General features: G+C 40.1%; 1 protein-coding gene across 1 annotated transcript in view; it reads left to right on the top strand.

Moving 5' to 3' along the window:
• The window catches only part of HECW1 (HECT, C2 and WW domain containing E3 ubiquitin protein ligase 1), a 185,124-nt gene extending 174,353 nt beyond the window's left edge, over positions 1-10,771 (top strand). Inside the window, exons 25-27 of the mRNA XM_009889422.1 lie at positions 649-763; positions 2,022-2,220; positions 10,285-10,771. Coding sequence (XP_009887724.1) covers positions 649-763; positions 2,022-2,220; positions 10,285-10,396 — 426 coding nt within the window. The 3' untranslated portion in view covers positions 10,397-10,771. The remainder of the gene's footprint in view (positions 1-648; positions 764-2,021; positions 2,221-10,284) is intronic.
• The last annotated feature ends 10,680 nt before the right edge of the window (positions 10,772-21,451 follow it).

The following is a 21,451-nucleotide window of genomic DNA, read 5'->3' as shown; positions in this document are numbered from 1 at the left end:
AGGTCAGCCCCCAACCTGTACTGGTGCATGGGGTTATTCCTCCCCAGGTGCAGTACCCTACACTTACCCTTGTTGAACTCCATAAGGTTTCTTTCTGCCCAACTCTCCAGCCTGGCGAGGTCACGCTGTAAGGCAGCACAGCCTTCTGGCGTGTCAGCCACTCCTCCCAGTTTTGTCTCATCAGCACATCCCTTCATCCAGATAATTGATGAATATATTGAACAGGACTGGATCCAGTACTGACCCTGGAGGGACACCACTTGTTATTGGCCTCCAACTAGACTCTGCACCACTAACCACAACCCTCTGAGCTCTATCTGTCAGCCAGTTCTCAATCCACTCCACTGTCCATTCATCTAACCCACACTTCCTAAGCTTGCCTGTGAGGATGATGTGGGAGACAGTGTCGAAAGCCTTGCTGAAGTTTCATTCTGATCAAATCTTGTATCATCATTGTTTGCAGCTCAAAAGATCAGCAGACTCCCTGAAGAAGAGCACAGATTTATCAGCAGAGGAGTAGAAGTTAGCTGTCAGCATGTAGACTTTGTCAGAATAAAGAGCTGGCCATCAGAGCCATAGGTTTATAAGACATTGCATCTGCTTTATTTCCAGTCTGAAACTGTGCTTACAAGTGGTTTTTTGTTCCAGGTGGTCGACTCCAGGCTTGTCTCTGTTTTTGATGCCAGAGAACTGGAGCTGGTTATAGCTGGCACTGCAGAAATAGATCTTAATGACTGGCGTAACAACACAGAATATCGTGGAGGTAAACTGCTCAGGCGTACTAATATCTTGACTGTTTTCAGTCTAAACCATGAAAAACTTGGTGCATCTTTTAATTCTGTCTTTCCCAAGGGAAATGCAGTATTTTGTTCAGGAAGTTTTTGTGAAGAATAATTCATGAAATAAAATAAGTAAGATCTCAGGTTTGGACCGACAGATGTAATAATATTGAAATTGCTTCTGCTACTTCTATCCAGATTTTACCCACTCAATTCCTACTGACTTAACAGGAGTTTTTACTATGAAGGACTGAAAAGGATTTGCAGTATTAGATCTTAAAGTTACTTACTCAGATGACTGAGAATGAACTCCTGGCCTCACTGAAAGTAGTATCACAAGTCCTCTTGGCTTCAGCAGGGAGCTGAATTCAAGAGCTGAATTTCATGGTTCCCAATTACACTCCAACAAAATACAGATCTTGCTTAATCATCCCCTCAGCCTAAACTATGTCAAGTTGGATTTTTTCCCTTCTCCTCTAATGCTTGGCCTGGTTTTGCTTTAAACGCTGAGCATGATTTATCCAGGCTGTCTTAGATGATGGATAAATGTGAAATCCACCAGTTCTGCACTACAAAAGGAAAGTCCCTGAGGTTCACGTATTCTCCCCTGAAAGACAAGGTTTAAGTCTCTGCTGCTCACTGCCCAGCCTTTGTGTTACCTTGAAATACGCAGCTTACCACAAGCACAGCTGGTCCCCCAAGTTATTCTCCTCCTCCTTTTTTCTGTTTAACTATTGAAACAGATTCAGCCTGGGTTTATGCTGGCTTTCACTCGCACAGACCAAGGCACAGAGCCCCTCAGGTGGGAAGTTTGCCAGGGAAGGGCTTGCGGCAGCAAACTCCTCTCCATATGTTGAACACTATTGCAATCCAAAAGAGAATTTATTTGGGAACCAGAAATTGTTAAGTCGTTAGGACTCGTACTGTGTGGCATATCACAATTGGTCTTTTATATCTCATGCAGGTAACTCCAGTTCTTGCCAAAGGATTTGTGGGAGGCCAACGTACCTCAAATATATATATTTGAGATTCAGGATTTGAAATGAGTTAGTAATATTATGGTATACACAGCCAGGACAAGATGGGGGCTGGGACCTACTGCTCATCAAGAGCAAGATATATTCTTAGGTCAGGATCTTTTCAGTAGGAGGTCTGCCGCATGCCAGTGGGAACATATTTCGATGTTACGCTCCCCACTTAAAGGGGGTGATTTTAATTTCTCTCTCTTGCTTCTTGGTTTAGGTTACCATGATGGGCACATAGTAATACGGTGGTTCTGGGCAGCAGTGGAGAGATTTAACAATGAGCAGAGACTCCGGTTGTTGCAATTCGTCACTGGAACATCAAGTGTGCCATACGAGGGTTTTGCAGCTCTCCGAGGGAGCAATGGGCTACGACGCTTCTGTATAGAGAAATGGGGGAAAATAACCTCCCTCCCAAGGTATGTCCCTGCTAGAATATGAGAACAGAATTGATGTGAGAAAGGTGAGACTGGTACTTTTTTTGCAGCTCTCTGGCAGTGAAAGATAATGAATACGGTAAGGACATCTTAAAACAGCAAAGAAACAATTATCAGTTTGTTCTGTAATTATGTTCAGAAAAAAAAGTGTTTTCTTTTGCTGCCTTATTGATTTGCAAGCTCAATTTAAGCTACTTTGAATCCTGGAAAATGGTTAAGATAAAGATTTCCATAGGTCCAAACCGGTTCTTTTGACTCTGGAACAGATCCAGACCAGCAGGAGCCTGTCAGCTGATTCTGTTCCCTTTAATTCCAAAATACTAGTAAAAATACTTGTGAGTTTACAGAGCCATGAAAGCCAGAATCTCTCTCTGAGTTTTGGCCAGAGACCTGAGTGTAATCGCTTCATTTGCTCTGATGGTTCCACTTTTTCATCACGAGGAAGCTTAGTGAAGGGACTTCAGACCATGTGGTGATAATACCCAATTTGTTACATCTAGTTCAGTCAGCCAGCTAGGAGCAAATGAGCCATAATGTCATACAGAGTCAACAGACTTCACAGTGCTTCCCAAAGGAGGGGTCGTCCTCCTTTTCAGAGCAAAGGGTCTGGGGCACAGAGCCGTGGTCTGACTTGCCTAAGGCCACCCAAGACAGCCATGGCACAGCCAAGTGACATTCAGCTTTGAATTCTGCTCCAGCACTTCATCCATGACCAGCGCTCATCCTTCCTCACTGAAGTGAGTCGCCTTTTTTTGAATGTCCTTACAGTTGCCTAAGGCTCTGCCCCATTGAGGCTACAGAGCGTTTTTCATGGGGCTGCATCTCAGCACCTCTGAGATACTTTTGCTAGATGACCTTTTCATATAACATTTGCCAAAGGATGCTTTCTCCCTGCTCTTATCATTTGCTTTCAGCTGCAGTCCAAAGGAGGCCACTTTCATGGCACAGATTAAAAATCTCACAGACCTTGCAGATATATTCGGGCAATCAATTAACAATGGGTCTGGTCCAGTTTTCTCGTTACTTGCCATCCATGTTGTTTACCCAGAAGCATGCTGTAAGACATGGACTTGAGCAGAATGCCAGAGTCCTCTAGAGAGGGCAAGTCCAAATATGGTCACCCTCTTAGTACAAACCTGCTCAAGTCCATGCTTATGCAGTGGGGAGATGGAGGAGCTGGACCAAGGCACTGTATCAGCAGAAGTTCTGAGCTGACATCTTACATTGACTCCCTCTAAAGTCAGAAAAAGGAAAATAAGTGGTTCTAAGGCACAATTCATCTCACCTGAACACAGTCTTTTAAAATGGACGAGTCAAGTCGCACTTGGTACATTCTGATTTATGTCCATCGACCATAAAGACTCTACAGAGAGTCTATGGAGAACTAGAGTCTCCATGAAAGCTAGATCTAGGCATGGAGATTTAAAAACAGATGAAAACGTGTAAGGTAAGTGAGATGACTCATGCCCTCTGAGCTTCAGCCAGCAATGTGGAAAGAAAGCCTGAGCGCTACAGTTTGCTATGCGTAGGCCTGATTCTCCTTTTGCAGCATATCTATAGTCTGGTTCTGTGTAAGGGTTTCAGAGCTGACCAAGGGCATTCTTGCCTGTAGACAGGCAGCAAATGGAACTCACAGACTCGTGTAGCATTTCTGCAGACCTCTCTTTGCACTCCTTCTGGGGTGGAAAGGGGCGAGAGGGGAGGGTGGACCTTGGCTGGTGCACAGAAAATGCCCTGAGCTGACCTATCAAGTTCTGAAAAAGTAATTGGCCTCTTTCTGCTCTGCTTAACTTTCTTTGTGAACCTAGGCATTACTTATGACCTAGATTCAGTTAGCCCCGAGATATTCACATTAACGACTTTATGTTTGTCTGCTGATCACCGAACTTGTTGCTCTCCCTGAAAGAGGCCTCTTTTCCAGGTGAAAGTTGTTAGCACCTTTTAGAAGTCTTAGAGCTCTGCATTCATTTTAGCCAGGGGAAAGAGAAACAGTGCTTGCTCACGGGGAATAAACACAGCTTGATCACCGTGAATTACTACCTGCATTTTTATAAAATTATGGGGTGCTGCCAAGTATACACAGTGTTAAGAAAGACATAAAACACACAGGTGAAACCTGGAGGCTCCCTAAATCCTTAGTTAAGCAACTAAATAAATGTTATTTTATACTTTTTTTAAATGCCTGATTATGGATCACTCATGTTTATTTAGATTTACTTATGTATTTACTTAGACTTAGAGGCTAAAAAGAAGACATATGTCATATCCTGTAGGCCTTTTGGCCCCTGTGATATGAGTGTAACTAACTTTAGCTTTTAAAATGAACCACAACAAATTCCCTCGTCCTTCTAACAATTCCTACAATTTCACAGTGAGTTACGCTCGCTCCGCATTTTCAAAATCCTAGGAAAAAAAAACAACAGCTTTCTCATGTCTTAGCAATCATCAGATTTAGTCCTTTATGTGCTTAGGTGTGGATTGCACCTCTTAATTACTGGCCTTAGTTCTTAGGCCCTGACCCAATAAACGCAATGCTGTGAGAGGTGTTATGGAAGCTTGCATAAAGCTGATGCATTTGGCTTTCCTGACATCCAGGTAGATGGTGGGTCACTGGGGATAGGTTAGTCTGGCCTTTGGGTTTTCAGCTCCTTTACAAAGTATTGACACAACTTTTAGCTCTATCAGGAGAGTCCAGGACTTTTTATTTTCTCACTCCTGCTCCAGATGGCTGAAGTAGTTAGGCGACTATCCCTTACATCTCGTCCTTACACTTTTGCAATGGAGCATGCAACTGCCATTTGCTTATAGTAAGCAAAGATGTGATAATACCTAAACTAGCCGTGCTTTTGCACTTGCGACAGCAACGTGGCACTCCCAGAAAAGAGGCATGGTTTAAATTTCTAAAATGCAACACTTTTTGAAGAATAACCACCGATACATAACCCCTAGAGTGCTTCTTGAAAGCTCTAAGGATAAGCAAGACTTTTTCAGGAAAGTTGAGAATATGGTAACTTCATTCTAAATTGGTGCAGTTGTTCATCAGTACCAGTTCCCCTACATGAACAGGGTAATGGTGGCATAACATGTTCATGTAAGAGAAGTAAGATTTAGATTACACCAGTGGTTCAATTCTGGAGTGTATGTGTGTACCAGAACAATAATTATTATCTGTATTTACTTTGAGTCCATACACGTTAGAAAGTCAAAGTCAGAGATGCTGCTCTAATCCCAGATCTCTAGACAATGACCCTAAAGTAGATTCCAAAGAGACTGCCAGATTTACAGATATGTCAGTGTAAATCTGCAGCCTGGTTTCTTCCAATCTGATGTAGCTTGTTGAATGAAGTAACTGAAAGGTAACAGGTTCAACCACTTGTTCATCAAGGTTGAGTTTTACTCTCACTATCTAATATGCAAAACTTTCTCCCAAAATAAAGGAGTTACATATTTTACTTCTTGTAACTGGTTACCTAAGTAGGGGTGGATGGAAAATTCTTCCAGCTGTAGCCTCTTCAGAAGCAGAAAGCCTCTCTTCACCTTTCCTAGGTCATGCAGATATTTAATACAAAACAAGTTTTAGCAGTAGTTTCGCAAGAACTTATGGTTTCCCACTAAACATTAAAGAACAGTCACTGGCTTACTAGCTGGAAGACCATAGCTTCATCTGATATTGTGGGAGCAGAACTCCTGGCCCAAAAAAAAACTGTGTAAGGAACTAGCAGTGTTTTCTACTATAGCTATAGGAGACAACAGTTCCTTCTTCTTAAAACCTCAGCCTGCAAAAATGTTGAGTGCCTACTAATGCCACTGCCCCATCTTCTGGTTGCACTCCTCACCTGGACAAAACTAGTGTCAGGTCCAAGGTTATTTCTGTTTGAGTATAAATTAAGTAAGGACCTCAGCAAGTATCCCAGTGATTCAAATAATCACATTTGACGCAATGAGGTCACTTTCCCTGTCAGTGCTGAGCTGCAACTACCCTTTCATCAAAAAAGATTTTCATTCAGCAAAGTAGTATTAGTGATTACCACTATACTGTCTGCGGTTTATGTATGACAAAGATTACCAGTGCTAGTAAATATCTGATCTTTTGTAAGAGAATTCTGTCCCTCTCTATTAGATGATCAAGTATTTAATCACCCCAGAATCCCATATAGCAATTAAATAAAGATTGTGTATGACTACAAAGAACATTGTTCTCATCTTTTCTTTCTTTCCCAGTGGACTGAGTATGTGTGCTTTGCTGTCTTTTATCATTCCTTATCTCCCATCCCTCCTCTCTTTCCTCTTTTCTCACATACAAGAGAAATACCATCTACAAATTATGCTGTCTGGGAACCGCTGCTTATAAGTGTTCCTTCTTACAGACAAAAGGAACAAAAGTTGATACCTGTGGATCCTGAGGTTGATCAGAGACTGGTTTGTGGGTTCATCCAAAGAAAGCAAGGCGAAATGCCCAGTTTCTGCCTGACGGGCAGGGTTATATTAGAATGCAAGTCTTATTTTAGTTGATAGGTTCAAGCTATAAATAAGATAGGAGGGGGCTCTATGCACACTTACTGCCTTTGGACTCTCATCATTATGGGGATTAAAGGAAGTGACAAGAATGCAAAAATCTTAAAAGCTTATACTCATAATTTTTAGAGAGAATTCTTCAAAGAAAATAAATAGCACGGCACCATGAACAGTGAGCAAGATTAAAGGTTTAGACCCACCAAAACTACTTTGAGCAATAAAGACAGACTGCCAGGAAGAATGACATTTTAAGTGGTCCGTTTACTGCTTTACTTACTGGAGGATGAGGGCACATGAGGGTCAGAGTGGGTTTACTTGACTTTATCTTGCATTTTCTTCTAGAGAAGCCAGAATCTTTTCCATAAAGGCTCTTAGCAATGAAACTCTTATTCCAGACCTCTCACTCCCTGAACACCCTCTCAAATGTCAGCAGGTTTATGTGGAGGGAGACTTAATCAAGGGAAGAAAGACTTTTCTCATTGCTAGGACTGTTTCTTGCACTGCTGATGTAATGTTTTCACCCCAGTATGTGCAGCAAGTGTCCCCTGGACTGTGCTTACTGTAGTCATTCTCACTGGGATCAGTAGTAGGAGGTCAGCATCATTCAGGAGGATCTTACCTCTTTGGAGGACAAGGCACATAGTTAGGCAACAGTGGATGTTATGGAAAATATCCTTGCCTCTTAATTGCCCTCTGTACTGCAAGTACCACACAGTATATGATACAACAGACTAGAGACTGAGCAATTTGTCTTTAGTTCGGTTTGGAAAATAAGGGTTTCAGCTTTCAGTTGGAAGAGGCAAAGGCACTAATGCACAGCAATACTGAGGAGAAAGGGAACACTGAATGAGAAGGAGTGAGGTGAGGCAGAATATGTTGTTCAGTTACACAAGTAGATACCATGTCTGACCTTCGCACCAAAGAACCAATTAGGCCCACTACTGAATGTTTACCAGGCAATTTTGCACATAATTATCTTGTTGTAAGATTGAGCGGGCTTCACTGGTATCATTGGAGTTGCAGTAGATCCACATCAGTTTTACAGACCAGAATTTGAACTCGGGTTTTGCCCTTAGCAATACAGTGTGTTTTGCACCTTAAGTAGGTAGAAATTTAAACCTAACCTGCATAGTACTCCTGAAAATTAGTTCTCTTTTTTTATTTGATGATATTTTTTGGAGTGAAAGGATGTTTTTCTGTAAAATTGTTGAACTGGAGAACATGAGAGTGTTTCTTGGCAAAATGCTTCATTGTTTCTAGATGTGTTAACTTTTTCTTCCTTTCTTTGTAATAGTTTCTCCCCACAATAAATTCCTTGAGACCGTCTATAGAAGTCACCACTTCTGTAAACCTCCTAACAGGAAAAGGAATTGATATTTTTTCTGAGTTTGACTAGGTCAAGAATCACTAAGAGTCAACAGCATTGCAAGGTTGTTTCATAACCAGTATGAAATGAGATGGATAATGATCAGTCATGATGAATGTCTGCAAGAAAGTAAACACCAGCGTCAGTGGCTGTAGATATGTCTGCACCACACAATAGGATGCGTGACGATGTCTGAGATGCTATGGGCTCATACAGTTAAATATGCCCCAGTTAAGTACCGTACAAAGATACTACTTTAGGTTCTGCAAAGTTAGTTATATTAGCAGAATCCACACCTGACCCGCCATGACTATTCTGCTTCCAGTTCTGGAGCCAGGCAGCTGAGCTCCTGAAGACTGGCTGTCTCTGAATGGTGCTGTCTTGCCTATGATAAACAGGTTCTGAATGGACTACAAAAATCCTTCAGTTAATTAACTCCCAGGGGTTGATACCTATTGGCAATGGATTGTAGAAACAATTTACACTGCCAAAGATTGCTGAGATAACCATAAACAGTACAGCGCTACTCATGGATAATATGCATGAGCTGCCATGTTTAATTTCAAGAGATGTATTAAATAATGGCTTTATTAATGTTCCTTTTTCACTAACTCGCATGTGTTCCCAGCTCATTTCTGCAAATTCTGTGTTTATTGTACGCTCTTTCTGAGAGTGACCAGCTAACAAATCTTCATTCAGAAGGGGAAAAAGGATGGTAAAAGCTTGCCTAATTGAAATTCTGTGATGCAGTGAAGATTACGTGCCTCTGGCTATTTCAGTTGCCTGATTGCTTTTAATGATTCACCACTGGTGCTTGATAAAACTCTCCCTCTGAATCTGCAAGTCTCAGGCCAGCCCATCTACTAGTATCATGTTTTTCTCACTTTGTGGGTGGCCTAAGAGATGACTAGTAGAGAGTAAAATAGTTTCTCCAAGATAGCTCTTCTGCTTCAGTTTTGAAGAAATAATATTGAATTAAAGCACGAGATAGAAAAGCTAAATGTAAAACAACTTCAGGGCTTCTAGAAATACTAGGGGCCAAAAGCTGAGACATTGTTAGCCATTGAGGCTACATTTCCTTCTGTGGATTCACATTTTATCAGAGAGAGCAAGAAGAAACAGAAATATTTCTAGCATCATGTAAAAATCAAAGCTGACTGAAAAAAAAGAAACAATTTTAATGAAAATGTGCTTACCCCTCCACCCCATATGTTGAATGAGCTCTCCGTTTTTTCAGTCAGTTGAAATGGATGAACTGTTGGGGCAGGGACTGTTTCTTTGCTCCACATTTGTATAGCACCTCACACAGTGAAGTGCAGTCTGCATCTGGGTCTAATTGCTGCTACCAGAAAAGCTGCAACAAGGTGGAGACATGTGTGGAACCCGTTCCGCAGCTTCTTTTGAAGGTGCTGCCAACTGGGGATAAATATAATGATAGAACTGGGGGAAGGAGAGGGTCATCAAGTTGGCAGCTTGCTCTGCACAAAATATTTTGCTTTTGCCTTGGCTACTACAAATAAATAACATTTAAAGACCAGGCTTGCAGCAGATGGCCAACAGCTGACTTACAGGAACATTTTCAGCAACCTTCCTTCTTCAGTTAGCAGATCCCTGAATGGTCTTTTACCAGGCAGCCCTGCCTCACTATAAACATATGCTGAGCCCATTCTGTCAGTATAGTTCATAACATTATGCTTGTCCACTGGTGCAAAACTTTACTAGCTGCTCATGTTGGATGTACAGCTGAGTTGCTTTTTTTTTTTTTTTTTTTTTTGGAAAAACTCAAAGCAACCAAAATTATAGTAGTGGAGTTTTCTCTCTATCAGGGCCTGGACCCCAGCTCCTCAGTGACCTCCAGAGTTGGGCTTCATGAAGATCCCTGCAAGATCCCTGCAACATCTAATGCAGGGATAGCAGAGAATGATGTTATGTTGATATTTAGCTTGTGTCTTCTATTTGAAATATTCATGTGTACGTGCATATACATTTCAGTACCTCAGATTTTGGTGGAATTTGAGAGTTTTACTTTAATAGTTAGAATTTCTTTTTATCTCTGTTGAATGAACTGGAATGTCTTGAATCCCACTAGGAACTTGTTTTCTCAGTTCTTATTTTCTCAAGCGATTTTGATTAAACTTAACATGTAGCATATTTTCCTTTTGCAGGGCACACACGTGTTTCAACCGTTTGGATCTTCCACCTTACCCCTCATATTCTATGCTGTATGAAAAGCTACTGACAGCTGTTGAAGAAACTAGCACCTTTGGACTTGAATGAGGGGGTTCAGGCACTTCTGGTGTTTTTCTGGCTGATGATGTCACCTTTCCTGTCCACCATCATTTGATCTTGGTTTCCTGTGTTTTTATTTTTGAAAACAGAACAAACAAACAAAAAATCAAGATTGACAAAAGCTGTGCATGAAGAACTGCCGCCCTCTAAGATCTAACCTTCATGCTTTCATCCTCTGTTTCCAATGGACTGCTAGTCTGTATGCAATAGAAAAACAACTGTCTCAAGGTTTCTGTATATCTCTACATACCTCCATTAATAACAATGAAAATACAAATGCAAGTTACACTACACTTGACCAAATGTTAATAAATGTTTACTTCCACCTACGTTGATTAAAAAATAAAAAAAAATCATCAAGCATTCCAAGCTTTTATATGCCCGCATCTTCTCAATCAGTTCACAGCCCATCTTACTTCTTAACTGTTGAATCCAGTACTAGGAGCTGGTCAAATATATCTTCATCCATTCTTGTTTTCCCTTTATGTATTGTCCACCTGAGAGACACCTATGAGCAAAACTGAAATTTTTATATACGAACTCATGATCCACATCAGTTGCATCAGCTGGAACTGGCCCAGATACATGGTGCAGATAAGACCTTCAAAAACTAAAAAAACAACCTGTAATGCAATGCAAAGCATAACAGCGATTGTTATGATTGTTACTTGCCAGTACTGGAGAGAACTTGCACTTCAGAGATATTGGGAGGGGCATCTCCATTGTAACGTTTACCACACAAGAAGCACAAGGTTGTGCACACTCAAGAAGGATGTCTTATGTAGCATAAAGGACAAGGCTCCCTTACCTTAGTATTGTACATGACAAGGAAAAGGGGAAATAAGAAGAATGTTCTACTCTTATGAATACCCTTGGGTTCTGTTTACCAGGTCTTTGTTTTCTGATGTTTAAAATGCTCCTTTCCAAATGAGAAGTCTAGACAATCCCATCCCCTGTGTCAGAAGTCATTTATTTTCTGTCAGGCTGGGCTAATCTATGGTTGCTGGGGGCGGTTTTCAGTTCTGTCGTTTTTCTTTTCTTGTTCAGTGCAAATCTCCATAACCTCAAGAGTGGTTGTAGACAGAATGTTTTAGTCTAAGGCCTATTAAATGAGAAGCTGCAGTGAATGAGGGTACTTGCGAGGGATGAAAGGGATTGTAATTCTCTTTGGGTTAAGAATTTGTTGTATTTCCTCTAGGAGTAAGCCCAAAGGCCCTCCAGTCAAACTAGGTACCACTAAACTAAAGATCTAGCTCTTGTTACTGCAGACATAGCCCTTTTCAGTTTGGTGTACTTTGTATTCCAACTCTGAAGCCAGAGAATGAAAGGAAAACAGCAGTAGGCCTGTCTTTGGATGGATTTTGCTGAGGCTGTTACAATCAACCACACTGCTCTGATTGTTTCCTATTTATTAATCTTTGCTGCCCTTGTTTTCTAAGACTAATCTCAGATTGAAAGTGTTTGTCTTAACTGGGAAAAGGAAATACGAAGTATCTTTACTTCTGACGCCAAATGTGTTAAAGGATGCATGAAATATGAAGTGAGAGACTTGTGAAGGGTGAGTGAAGGTAAGTGAGAAGGTAACATCATAGCGTCTAGCAGCTCACGTGAAATACTGCACCCCCTTGGGGGCTTGTTACTAGTAGTTTTGTGTTAATTATGCTTCAGAAAACTGAAAAATCAGATCAGTTGATTGTCTTAACACATCTAATTCCCATAAGTTTTCTCTCCAGAGGAAATAATTGAACTGTGTTTCCCTACGTATTTTTATGGTGGCTATACAGAAACTCATCACACTTGAAAAACTGCGTTCTGAGAGTTTTAGATCATTTTCCTGCTTTGATTTTTAGGTCTATAGGTATTTGAAAGGTGATGGACCCAAAAACATGTTTCTAAGCAGAAATAATAGGTTTTGTTAATGGTAGATAAAATATTTGGGATATTTAAATTGCCCCATTCATTCAATTTCTGTGACATTACAGCCACTTTTATAGTAATTTACTGTATGGCTTTTACTGAGAATCTATTTTATAGTACATGTTATTATTCTTATTGAGTATTCATATTACAGTTGCATAGGGAGGCTGCAGCTACAGGTCAGCTTCATTGTACCAGACACCGAAAATGATGCTCATTATTTCCACAAACGAGCTCTCAGGCGTCTATTCAACATGACCAGCACCACTGCACAGTACAGATGGAAATCTTAACTTTTTTCTGCGAGTGTCACGTTCACATGAATTACATCAGAGCAAGTCACACCCGGAGAGACTGAACAACAAAATCTTCCAGTGTATGTAATTTCTGCCTTTTCACCACCAGGCCCCAAAATCCAGTGATTCTTGTATACTTCCTGTTTTATTCCTGGTGATGTTACAAAGTTACCTGTACTATGTCAAATGTTGGATGTCTTCTAACAATAGAAGAAAGGAAAGAGAAGTATCCAACTGGTTCGTCCATCTTTGGCCAAGGAAAACAGTGCATCAAGAGCTGTCTCATTAACACAGTAAAAAAGTTAAAAAAAAATCCAATCTTTACAATACTGTATAGTTAAATTTTTTTAAGTATTCAAAAACTATATTTTATTAAGAAAAAGGGAAACTATTTTTTGTAGCATAACAAAAGATGTTTGTATTTCAGAGACAGCATCAAACCCCACTGATTGAAACAAGGAAGGATTTCTCCTGAAATTCCTCTTCATGACATGTTCTGGCACTCGCCACACACTCAGCTAGATTAGGTGTTATGCATCTCTGTGTTTGGTGAATCCTTGGTCTAAGCTGTATTTCAAGCGCACAGCCTAGTATTTTAAAAGGTTGCTTTCTTAGGTGACTGTGATGACATCAAAGTAACAAGGTCGTGCAGATCTCCTTGAAAGTTTTTTTGGATCTAAAGCCAGGAATAGAGGAAAACAGTTGACTATTTTCATAAAACAAAGAGAAAGAAAATGCCATACTCTGCTTTTCTTGCATTCTATCATTCCAGTCCTATCCCTCTCTCTTCCCAAATGCCCTGCCCGAATAGGTTTTCAAACACTGACATCATCCCTAGGATATCCGGATCGACGCTTCACAGTGTATTTCTCCACTCGTTGCGTCATACCATGGGCTGAATACGGTCCCAGTCTGGAGTGAAGGGGAAGCCATACATCTAAGTGGCACCGTAATGTTAGAGTGAGGCAGTGAATGGTGCTAACAGGAGAGAGGGAGGAACCCATCTCCCTTGCCCTGTTACTTAACCTGCCCATTATGCAATTAATTGACTTTGTTGTTGTAGTTATGCATATGCAAGGCATATACCTGTCCTTGTTCACCTTTTGATTCAAATGCTGTTACTCACTCATATAATCATCTGTGCTCTCCCCAGGTCTGCATTTTAATTTGTAAAACACTGACTGTTAATTACAGAATTTCTGGTTTCATTGTTTTCCCACAGGAAAGACTAGAAGATATTCCATGGGGCAGATTTACAGTGAAATAATCTGTTCAGCTCCTTTACCTCAGTTCCCTTTAAACATGGTGGTGGCTAGATTAAGATATGATGTCAACATCAATAGATTTTAAAATGCAAGTGAAAAATGCAATAGGAAATCTGACAGCTTTTGCAAATTGCAGTTTTCAATAGGAGCAATGAATATTGGTAATTTGTATGTTTGGTTTCAGAGGGCCCATGTCTTTCTCAAAGTGACTGTTGTGATGGTGTTAATGGTAGAGGGAGGGAAAGGGATTTTTCTGTTCATGATATCCTGTTGCCATACTAGCATTAAGCTGAACACATGAGAATGAAAATAGGTATTTTAAATCATCGGTAGGTCTTCCACCTTGAAGTAGTCTCACTGACCGTTTAACCACATAAGTTATGCAGGATTTGATCCAATACAAACAACCGTACCTTACTGTTAATTGCATCAGGTCTAAAGCTTACAAATGCTGTCTCACTTCAGTCTGCAGTATGTTACATGAGTGTTCAGTTTCAATCATGTGGCTGTGCATATTCAGAACTTGACTTTTATGTTCTAGGGAGATCCATGACTATCACAAGGCAAGAAGTGAGTGGTCCAAACTACGTCTAACATCTAAGGGAGAAATCATGAGTTTTGTACAGGTTTGACAGCGAGGACTTTTTTCGCCCAGTTTGCTCAAGTGCCCGTGAATTTTTCAATAAACTGTAGTTAAAGTTTGAGTTTGTAGTCTAGTCTGAGAGACAGCCTGTGGGGAGGGGGGGTGTTTGTTGGGTTAGTGTTTTGTTGTTCTAGTTTCACTGTAACAAATAGTTGACAGACCTCTAGTTGAAAACAGTAGGATACTGAATTTGGACATGAAAATCAAATTAGAAATAAGCTAAAATATACACGCACAGAGGATGAGTTAAACTCATCCTTCGCTATTAATCCTGTGACAGTTTATGGAATTCCAGAAGGACAAATTTGACTGGAGATTTGTTTAATTTCTGTTGAAATAATTATTTGCCCTGTCTCCATAGTAATATTAATAGGACTTCCCAGTCAAGATTAAACACTTTCAGTCAAATGCAGACCAACAGATCTTTCTACAACAAATGCGGTGCTTTTTTATTATTACATTTCTTGCTGTACCTCAGTGTTCGTTATTAAAAGAAAAAAAATGACTGCAATATACTAAATCTGGGATAGGTTTTCCAGTTATCACAAGGTCCAAAAGACTGGATTGTTACTTTCTCTCTAGTGAGTCATGTAGTTCCTTTGTTCTAGTAGCAACAGAGATGCCTGTAGATAGTAGATACTAGGTATAGTAAATATTGTACCATTAGCCAAATTCCCTGCAGCTTCCGATTTATCTAACAGAAATGTCTGTTATGGTTTTCGTTAAAGACTACATAAAGTCAATGGCAGGAAAAGTCCTCATTATTGGACTGATTTTGCTTATATTGACGGAAAAATGTCACATGATACTCAGGCTGTGCTTTCTATTCAACCATATCACTATAGAGGAATGTCAATAAAATCACTTTGTTATGGCATTGTGTGGACTGTCTATTGCAAATATCTTGTAAAGGGTGTATTTTACTAGTGGGTGGAAACTGGCACTAGTGAAAGTCCACTGATTTAGGGAACATGTCTAAAACTTCAGGTTCTCAACGTAAGTATGCATAACCAAAGCCCCTGTGCTGGCCTAGACCACCTTAAGACCAGCCCTGCCTTGAAAGCATGAGAGCTTATTCCTCACTATAGAAAATGTCAGGACAAACAGAGGGACAAAAGAGGTGTATATACTACTTACACATACCTTGCTTCTAGGTATAATTACTGCATTATAGGTATGAAATGCAAGTGCAAAGATGATTTCTTAATAGCATATGCTGGGTCTGCATTAAGTGTTGACAGCAAATAAATGCATGATGCTCTGGCATCCTCAGTATGTCACACCCATTTCTCTGCTGCTCGTCACTGTAATATCTCAGGCATGTTTCATTAGCACATTCCAGGATAGATTAACACACCTCAGATACACAGTCAGCAGACACCTTGCTGACCATACCTGTTTTCTTACATAAACGGCACCTCATGAGGGATCATGGTACAATATGAAGGATGGGAAAGCTTAAGTATGAGGAGCAGTTTTTATAAGGAAAAGTATAAACCTGTGGAAGACACTCCAACAGATCAGTAGCACAACACTTGCACAACACAGATCAGTAGCAAATGTGAAACTACGTCACTGTGACAACTCTTAAGAGACCTTCTGCAGTCCACACTGCATTTCATCATTTGTGGAGCAGCACAGGTCCACAAGCCCCAGGCCAGCACTGGCCTTCCTGTGGCAAGGAAGCCACCTTGGTGGTGGCAAGAGTAGCACCCACCCATGCACGTGCTCAAGAAATCTAGGTCTCAATAGTGCAGCCTTTATTCAAAACTTGTTTGTGTGATTGTGTATGTGTGTGAGGAGGCAGTGAGGAGAGGGGGCATTTGTGATACTAAGCTACATTTCTCTGATTTTTTCACATATAAAGGAAGGAAAAATCAATGTTTACTAAAAAGGAGTGAGATGAGCTGCTGATCATTAAGGTACATCTGAGGTGTCAGTTTCTGCAATGGTGGTCTATTTATGTGGCTGGAACTATGACTTTTAACAGAAGCCATTCTATGATATGTGTTACTGAATTTCTATTAAAATATAGCAGCAGTCTACCTGAAGCCTCCAGACATACATCAGATGTCTGTCTTGGCATGCTAACAAAACTCCATAATCCTATAGGATATTACAAATCAATAATAATCCCTTCCCACCCTGTGGTAGCAAAGTCATAGTTTTTTTGCTACAATGAACAATAAATCCACCTGTGGCCTGATGTTCATTCTTGTATAAGAGGCCAGCTTGGACAATAGCTGTCATTTCTGGAGAACAATGGAGAACAAAGCCACAAAGCATCCACTGTGTCTCCTGTAATCATGAATCTTCCTTAAGCTGCAACGCCACGCTCTTTTATTATTTTTTGATTTAGTTCTGATAACCTTCAAAATCAATTTTGCTTGAAAATACCTTTCATGGATATATCAAAATGAAGAGTGTGTGGCTTTGCATGTTTAGTTCCTACCTTCTTGGAATTAAGTTTTGAAGAAAAAAAAAAAGATACATTATTCTGCCTGAAACACAAGCCCTGATTATTAGGCTTTGGTATAAAGCACGTTTATATTGTTTTAACTCTAGTGTAAATGAAGCTCATCCCCACAGTACCACATTACAGCTCTTTGACGTTGAACAGAACAAGTCACTGGAGAACGCAAAGACTGCACCTAATGATGTTTTTTCCTGAATTGCTGGCATGTAGATTTTCATATTAGTTCCTATGGTAGAAGAAGATAGTGGAACCACATGGGAAAGTTTTCAGTGTCACTAATAAGCAATAGTAATAAGGTCACTTGCCTTTCCTCTGTGAAGAGTAATACACTTTAGGGCCATACCTTCACCATTTATATTTTTTCAGTATTAAAATAAAAGACTGGTTTGGGTTATTTTCTTTTCCAGTTACAAAACTACTCAGTTGTAACAAAAAAAAAAAATGCTGTAAATATTCTGCGGTGTGACCCTGAAAATCTGTTCAGTCAGTTTCAAAACGGACCACAGACAGCAGTTGAAGAACTATTGTTGGCTGTCATTTCCTAATTCTGGTTTTCCAGAATCAAAACACCATACAAAAATAAATTGCACATGCTCCTATTTTGCTGTTTTCAGCACTTAATATGCTTTTGTCTGTAGACAAAGCAGTGTAGGTACCTAACCAGCGTGCCACATGGATTTAGATAACAGCTTTTCAGGAATGCAGCTGGGGCAGCACTGGAATCTCCTTAGGAACTTTGTTACAAGCTGTGATTTGACTTCAGTACCTCTTAGGTATGTCTTAGTATTAAATCTGATCAGTGACTTTTTAAGAATGACTCAAATCAGTAATACAGATTACTATAGCAGATTATATTTACAATGTGTGAGGATATGTTTGCTGACAGCTTTGGCATCTTTGGCAATTGAATATAAACTTACCTGCATTTGGCATGTGAGCTAACAGCTTTAGTGATTCCTGCATCGATTAATAGAACTGAGACCTTAGAGTTTAACCCCTACTACTATGGTATGTAAAGCACACAACATGGCTTTTGAACATCGTAATTGTGCTTCAACTGCATATTTCAGTTCTCCTAATGTACAAACCCAAACATGTTATCTTTATGCTCTGGACACAGACATAAAATAAGTAGCGATGCACACTGGATTTTGTAAAATGTAGTCTGTCTAATTTGTGAAAGACGAATCAGTCTTTGGAACCACATTGGCACTGCAGAGAAACTGTGAAAGTGATCTGAGCAGCATCTAAAAGAATGCATGGGGACCCATATTATGTGTTTTCCAACTTGTAAATTAACATCATTATAGTATATGTAAAACTCATATTCAAATGGAAATTTCTGCAAAGTATGAACCTGCGAAAATATTTGGAAAGGTTACTCTTAGATTCTCTGAGCACAAGTTTATTAATCTGTCCCAGAAATGATGAAATCAAACACTATGAACAAAAAAGAGGCATACATATTATTACCACATGAGCAGCAGTTTGTATCAAATCTCTCACAAATATAAAAATAAATCAATGAAGCTGGCACTAATGATGCTTAGTGCTGCCACTTAGTGGAGCTATGCTTTGCTTCCTTAAATTGGAAGTGGAGGTATTTTTTTTTCTGTTGTCGCTAGTAAGAAACCTCAGTTTGTACAAAAGTGTAGCATGGGACTGTTTTTCAGTGGTGCTGGGCACTTAGAGCTCTTGTGTAAGTGCCTTTACCTGATGACAAGAAGCTTTTGAGGAATACAGGAGTGAAGCACCTCAGGTGAGGCGTGTGTACTCTTCTTTTCTTGCTGCCTCATATAAAAAACAATCACTTCAAGAAATAAGTAGCTCATCAACACAAAAAAAAAAAAAAAAAGATAGATTCTTATGGAACTTAGGTAGCCTGCAGAAATTCCAGCCACGGAAGATCATGTGTTTCTGTCATTATAGAAGCCAAAGGAATGAATTTAGCACCTGAAAACCAATCTTAAGTTACGTGAGCTGGTTAGTCGTTAGATTTCATATTTCTGTTATAAATGAACCATGATGCCAATGATTATTTAGGGTAACTCTTCTAACACGTACAAGTTGCCTGAATACATTCATATTGGGAAGAGGAATGTCCTGTGAAGATCAAGTTAGATTTAGACTGATATAACTGAGCAAAGCTTATGTCCCTATGCAACAAGTTAGATCCACCTCTTCAGGGCAAAATTGAAATTGCTTTTTCACTCCAGTGCATGCAAACATAAATTGAGAAGGACATTCTTTTAAACAGAGTACCTGCGGTAGTGTCTTTCACTTCACCTCCTGCTTCTTAGCTTGCAGGCCAAACACAGCTCATGAGAATTAATTCCTTGGATGCTACCGGCAGAAAAGAAAAAAAAAAAAATTGAAGTATAAAACAGTTGATGTTACCAGTACAAGCAGAAATCAATGTTTGTTATACTATCTGAGTGCAACTGAGCATATAACAGCTAATAATGTTTCACTGATTGAAGCCAAATATCCAAACAACAGGAAAAAAGCTTATGTACCTTTTCAGTAGGTAACGCATGAGAGTAACCAGCCTAGATATGTCTGTTAGCTTATCTCTAAATAAATCAAGTGTTGTTCATACCCACATATGTTTCTCCCTATGTGAATAGCACATAAGCTTATGCTGCAGTATTAAAGACGAAAATCAGTGCTGGTTTACTACACAGGGGAGTCATAAAACTTATGTTTATTCTTTCTACAGGGAAAATTTAAATTAATACAGCATATATCAGCTCAATATTCTGATACAACAAAGCAAATCATACTCTGTGCTACAGCTAGTGCATAGTAAAGTGAGAAAAGATTTCATTTCAGTTAGTTTTCAAGACAGTAAAGCACAATTTTTCTTTTTGTTCTTGTCTTGCTATTCTGTGGATAATTCTTTGTAAGCATGAAACAAATCCATCTTCCTCTTACATTAAGACACCAAACTTCTGATATCTTTGGAGGTATTTCTATGGAAGAAAACTAGATAAACTTACATACTATATGGAATAAAAGTCCTTCCAGAGAATCAGAAGCGATATACTCAAAAGTGTCCATAAATTAAATAAAAATACATCTTAAGTCTGAATAAAATAACCATATGTGGAAAAAAATGTAACCCCATGTTTTGTTATACAGAACCAACTCCTAGATTTTTAAAGGCATTTAGGAATCTAGAACTTATAATTTATTTTAAAATATGGACAGAAAATCTTAAATATCCCAAGGTATTTTTAGGAAGGTCTGTTCATATTCCAGAATTAATAATTGCACTCCTTTCCATAATTTTTTTTGCAGGATGCTCCCCTCCCAGGAAAATGTGATTGTGAAAGTAAGTAAAGAAATAGAAAATATCACAAGAATTAAAGATCTGAAACCTTCATTTAGGACTAACATACTTTTAAGACATGATCAATTTTTCAGGCAACAACCTTTTCTCTGTAGTAAATGCTTCTGATAAATAATTTCAGGTGTAACAATTTCTAAACCCTTGTTTAATCCAAATTTTGTTTTTCAGCAGTAATAGCTTGGCCCTGCTACAGCATAAACAATGCTCTGAGTGGAAAGCACATTGATACTGTAAGTCTTGAACTCTCCATTACTGTATATACTGGTTCTGGAATTTGTCCCTAAACTATTTCTGGAAATGAGATTTGGTGTTGAGTGAAGGAGGGAAATCCAGAAAAATGCCTTGTCAGCAATTGTACTGCCATCCCTGATCAATGAGCAGGGTTTGGGCTGAATCCTTTCCTGCATGTGGGCCTGTTTCCTCATTAGTCTCTTCTCCCTTGTGCTCTGGATATTGGCAGGCAACGCCAGAGAGATTCTGTGCCTTTAATGGAGACAAATGCCACAGCACCGCCTCGATAAATGACTGCCAGGCAGAACAGGTCTCTTAAACGTGTACATTAAGTAAGCCGGATGGTGAAGAGCTTGTGAAGTGAGAGGAGTACTGTCATTTCTCAACCCATGAGACAATTTCCACCGGCCTGGACAAACGGATGTCTGGGAGGCAGTTCCTACACACCTCATAAAAACATTTGGAGCTCAGGCATGCATGGAGGAGATGAGCCAAGCGCACCCCAGCTGTGGGAAAGGCTTAATTGGAGCTTGTGCCTTAGACGCCACAGAGGCCAAGGTTTCATTAGGCCAGTTCAGGTGTACTTGTCCCCTTCAGACCTGCCGCTGCCCCCCTTGTCCTCGCCTTCCTTCACCCTTGCGCCCCGGTGTCCCCGCAGCAGGCCTGAGCCCTGTTTCCCCACAAGGGCACACCAGCTCTTGCCATTTCACCTCAGGATTCGCCCTTCTGGCGCGCCGCTCCCTCAGGGCACACCTGAGCTCCCCACTAGGGCGAGTTCCCCGGGTGGCGCAGACGCCAAGAGAAGCCCGAACGAGCGGCGCTGCCTCGCCGCCCAACACCGCGTCGCTCCGCCACTTCACCTC

The sequence above is a fragment of the Charadrius vociferus genome, unplaced genomic scaffold, assembly GCF_000708025.1.
Source record: "Charadrius vociferus isolate BGI_N301 unplaced genomic scaffold, ASM70802v2 scaffold97, whole genome shotgun sequence".
NCBI lineage: Eukaryota > Metazoa > Chordata > Aves > Charadriiformes > Charadriidae > Charadrius > Charadrius vociferus.
The sequence above is the reverse complement of the archived record's forward strand: the minus strand, read 5'-3'. Positions and strand labels throughout refer to the sequence as shown.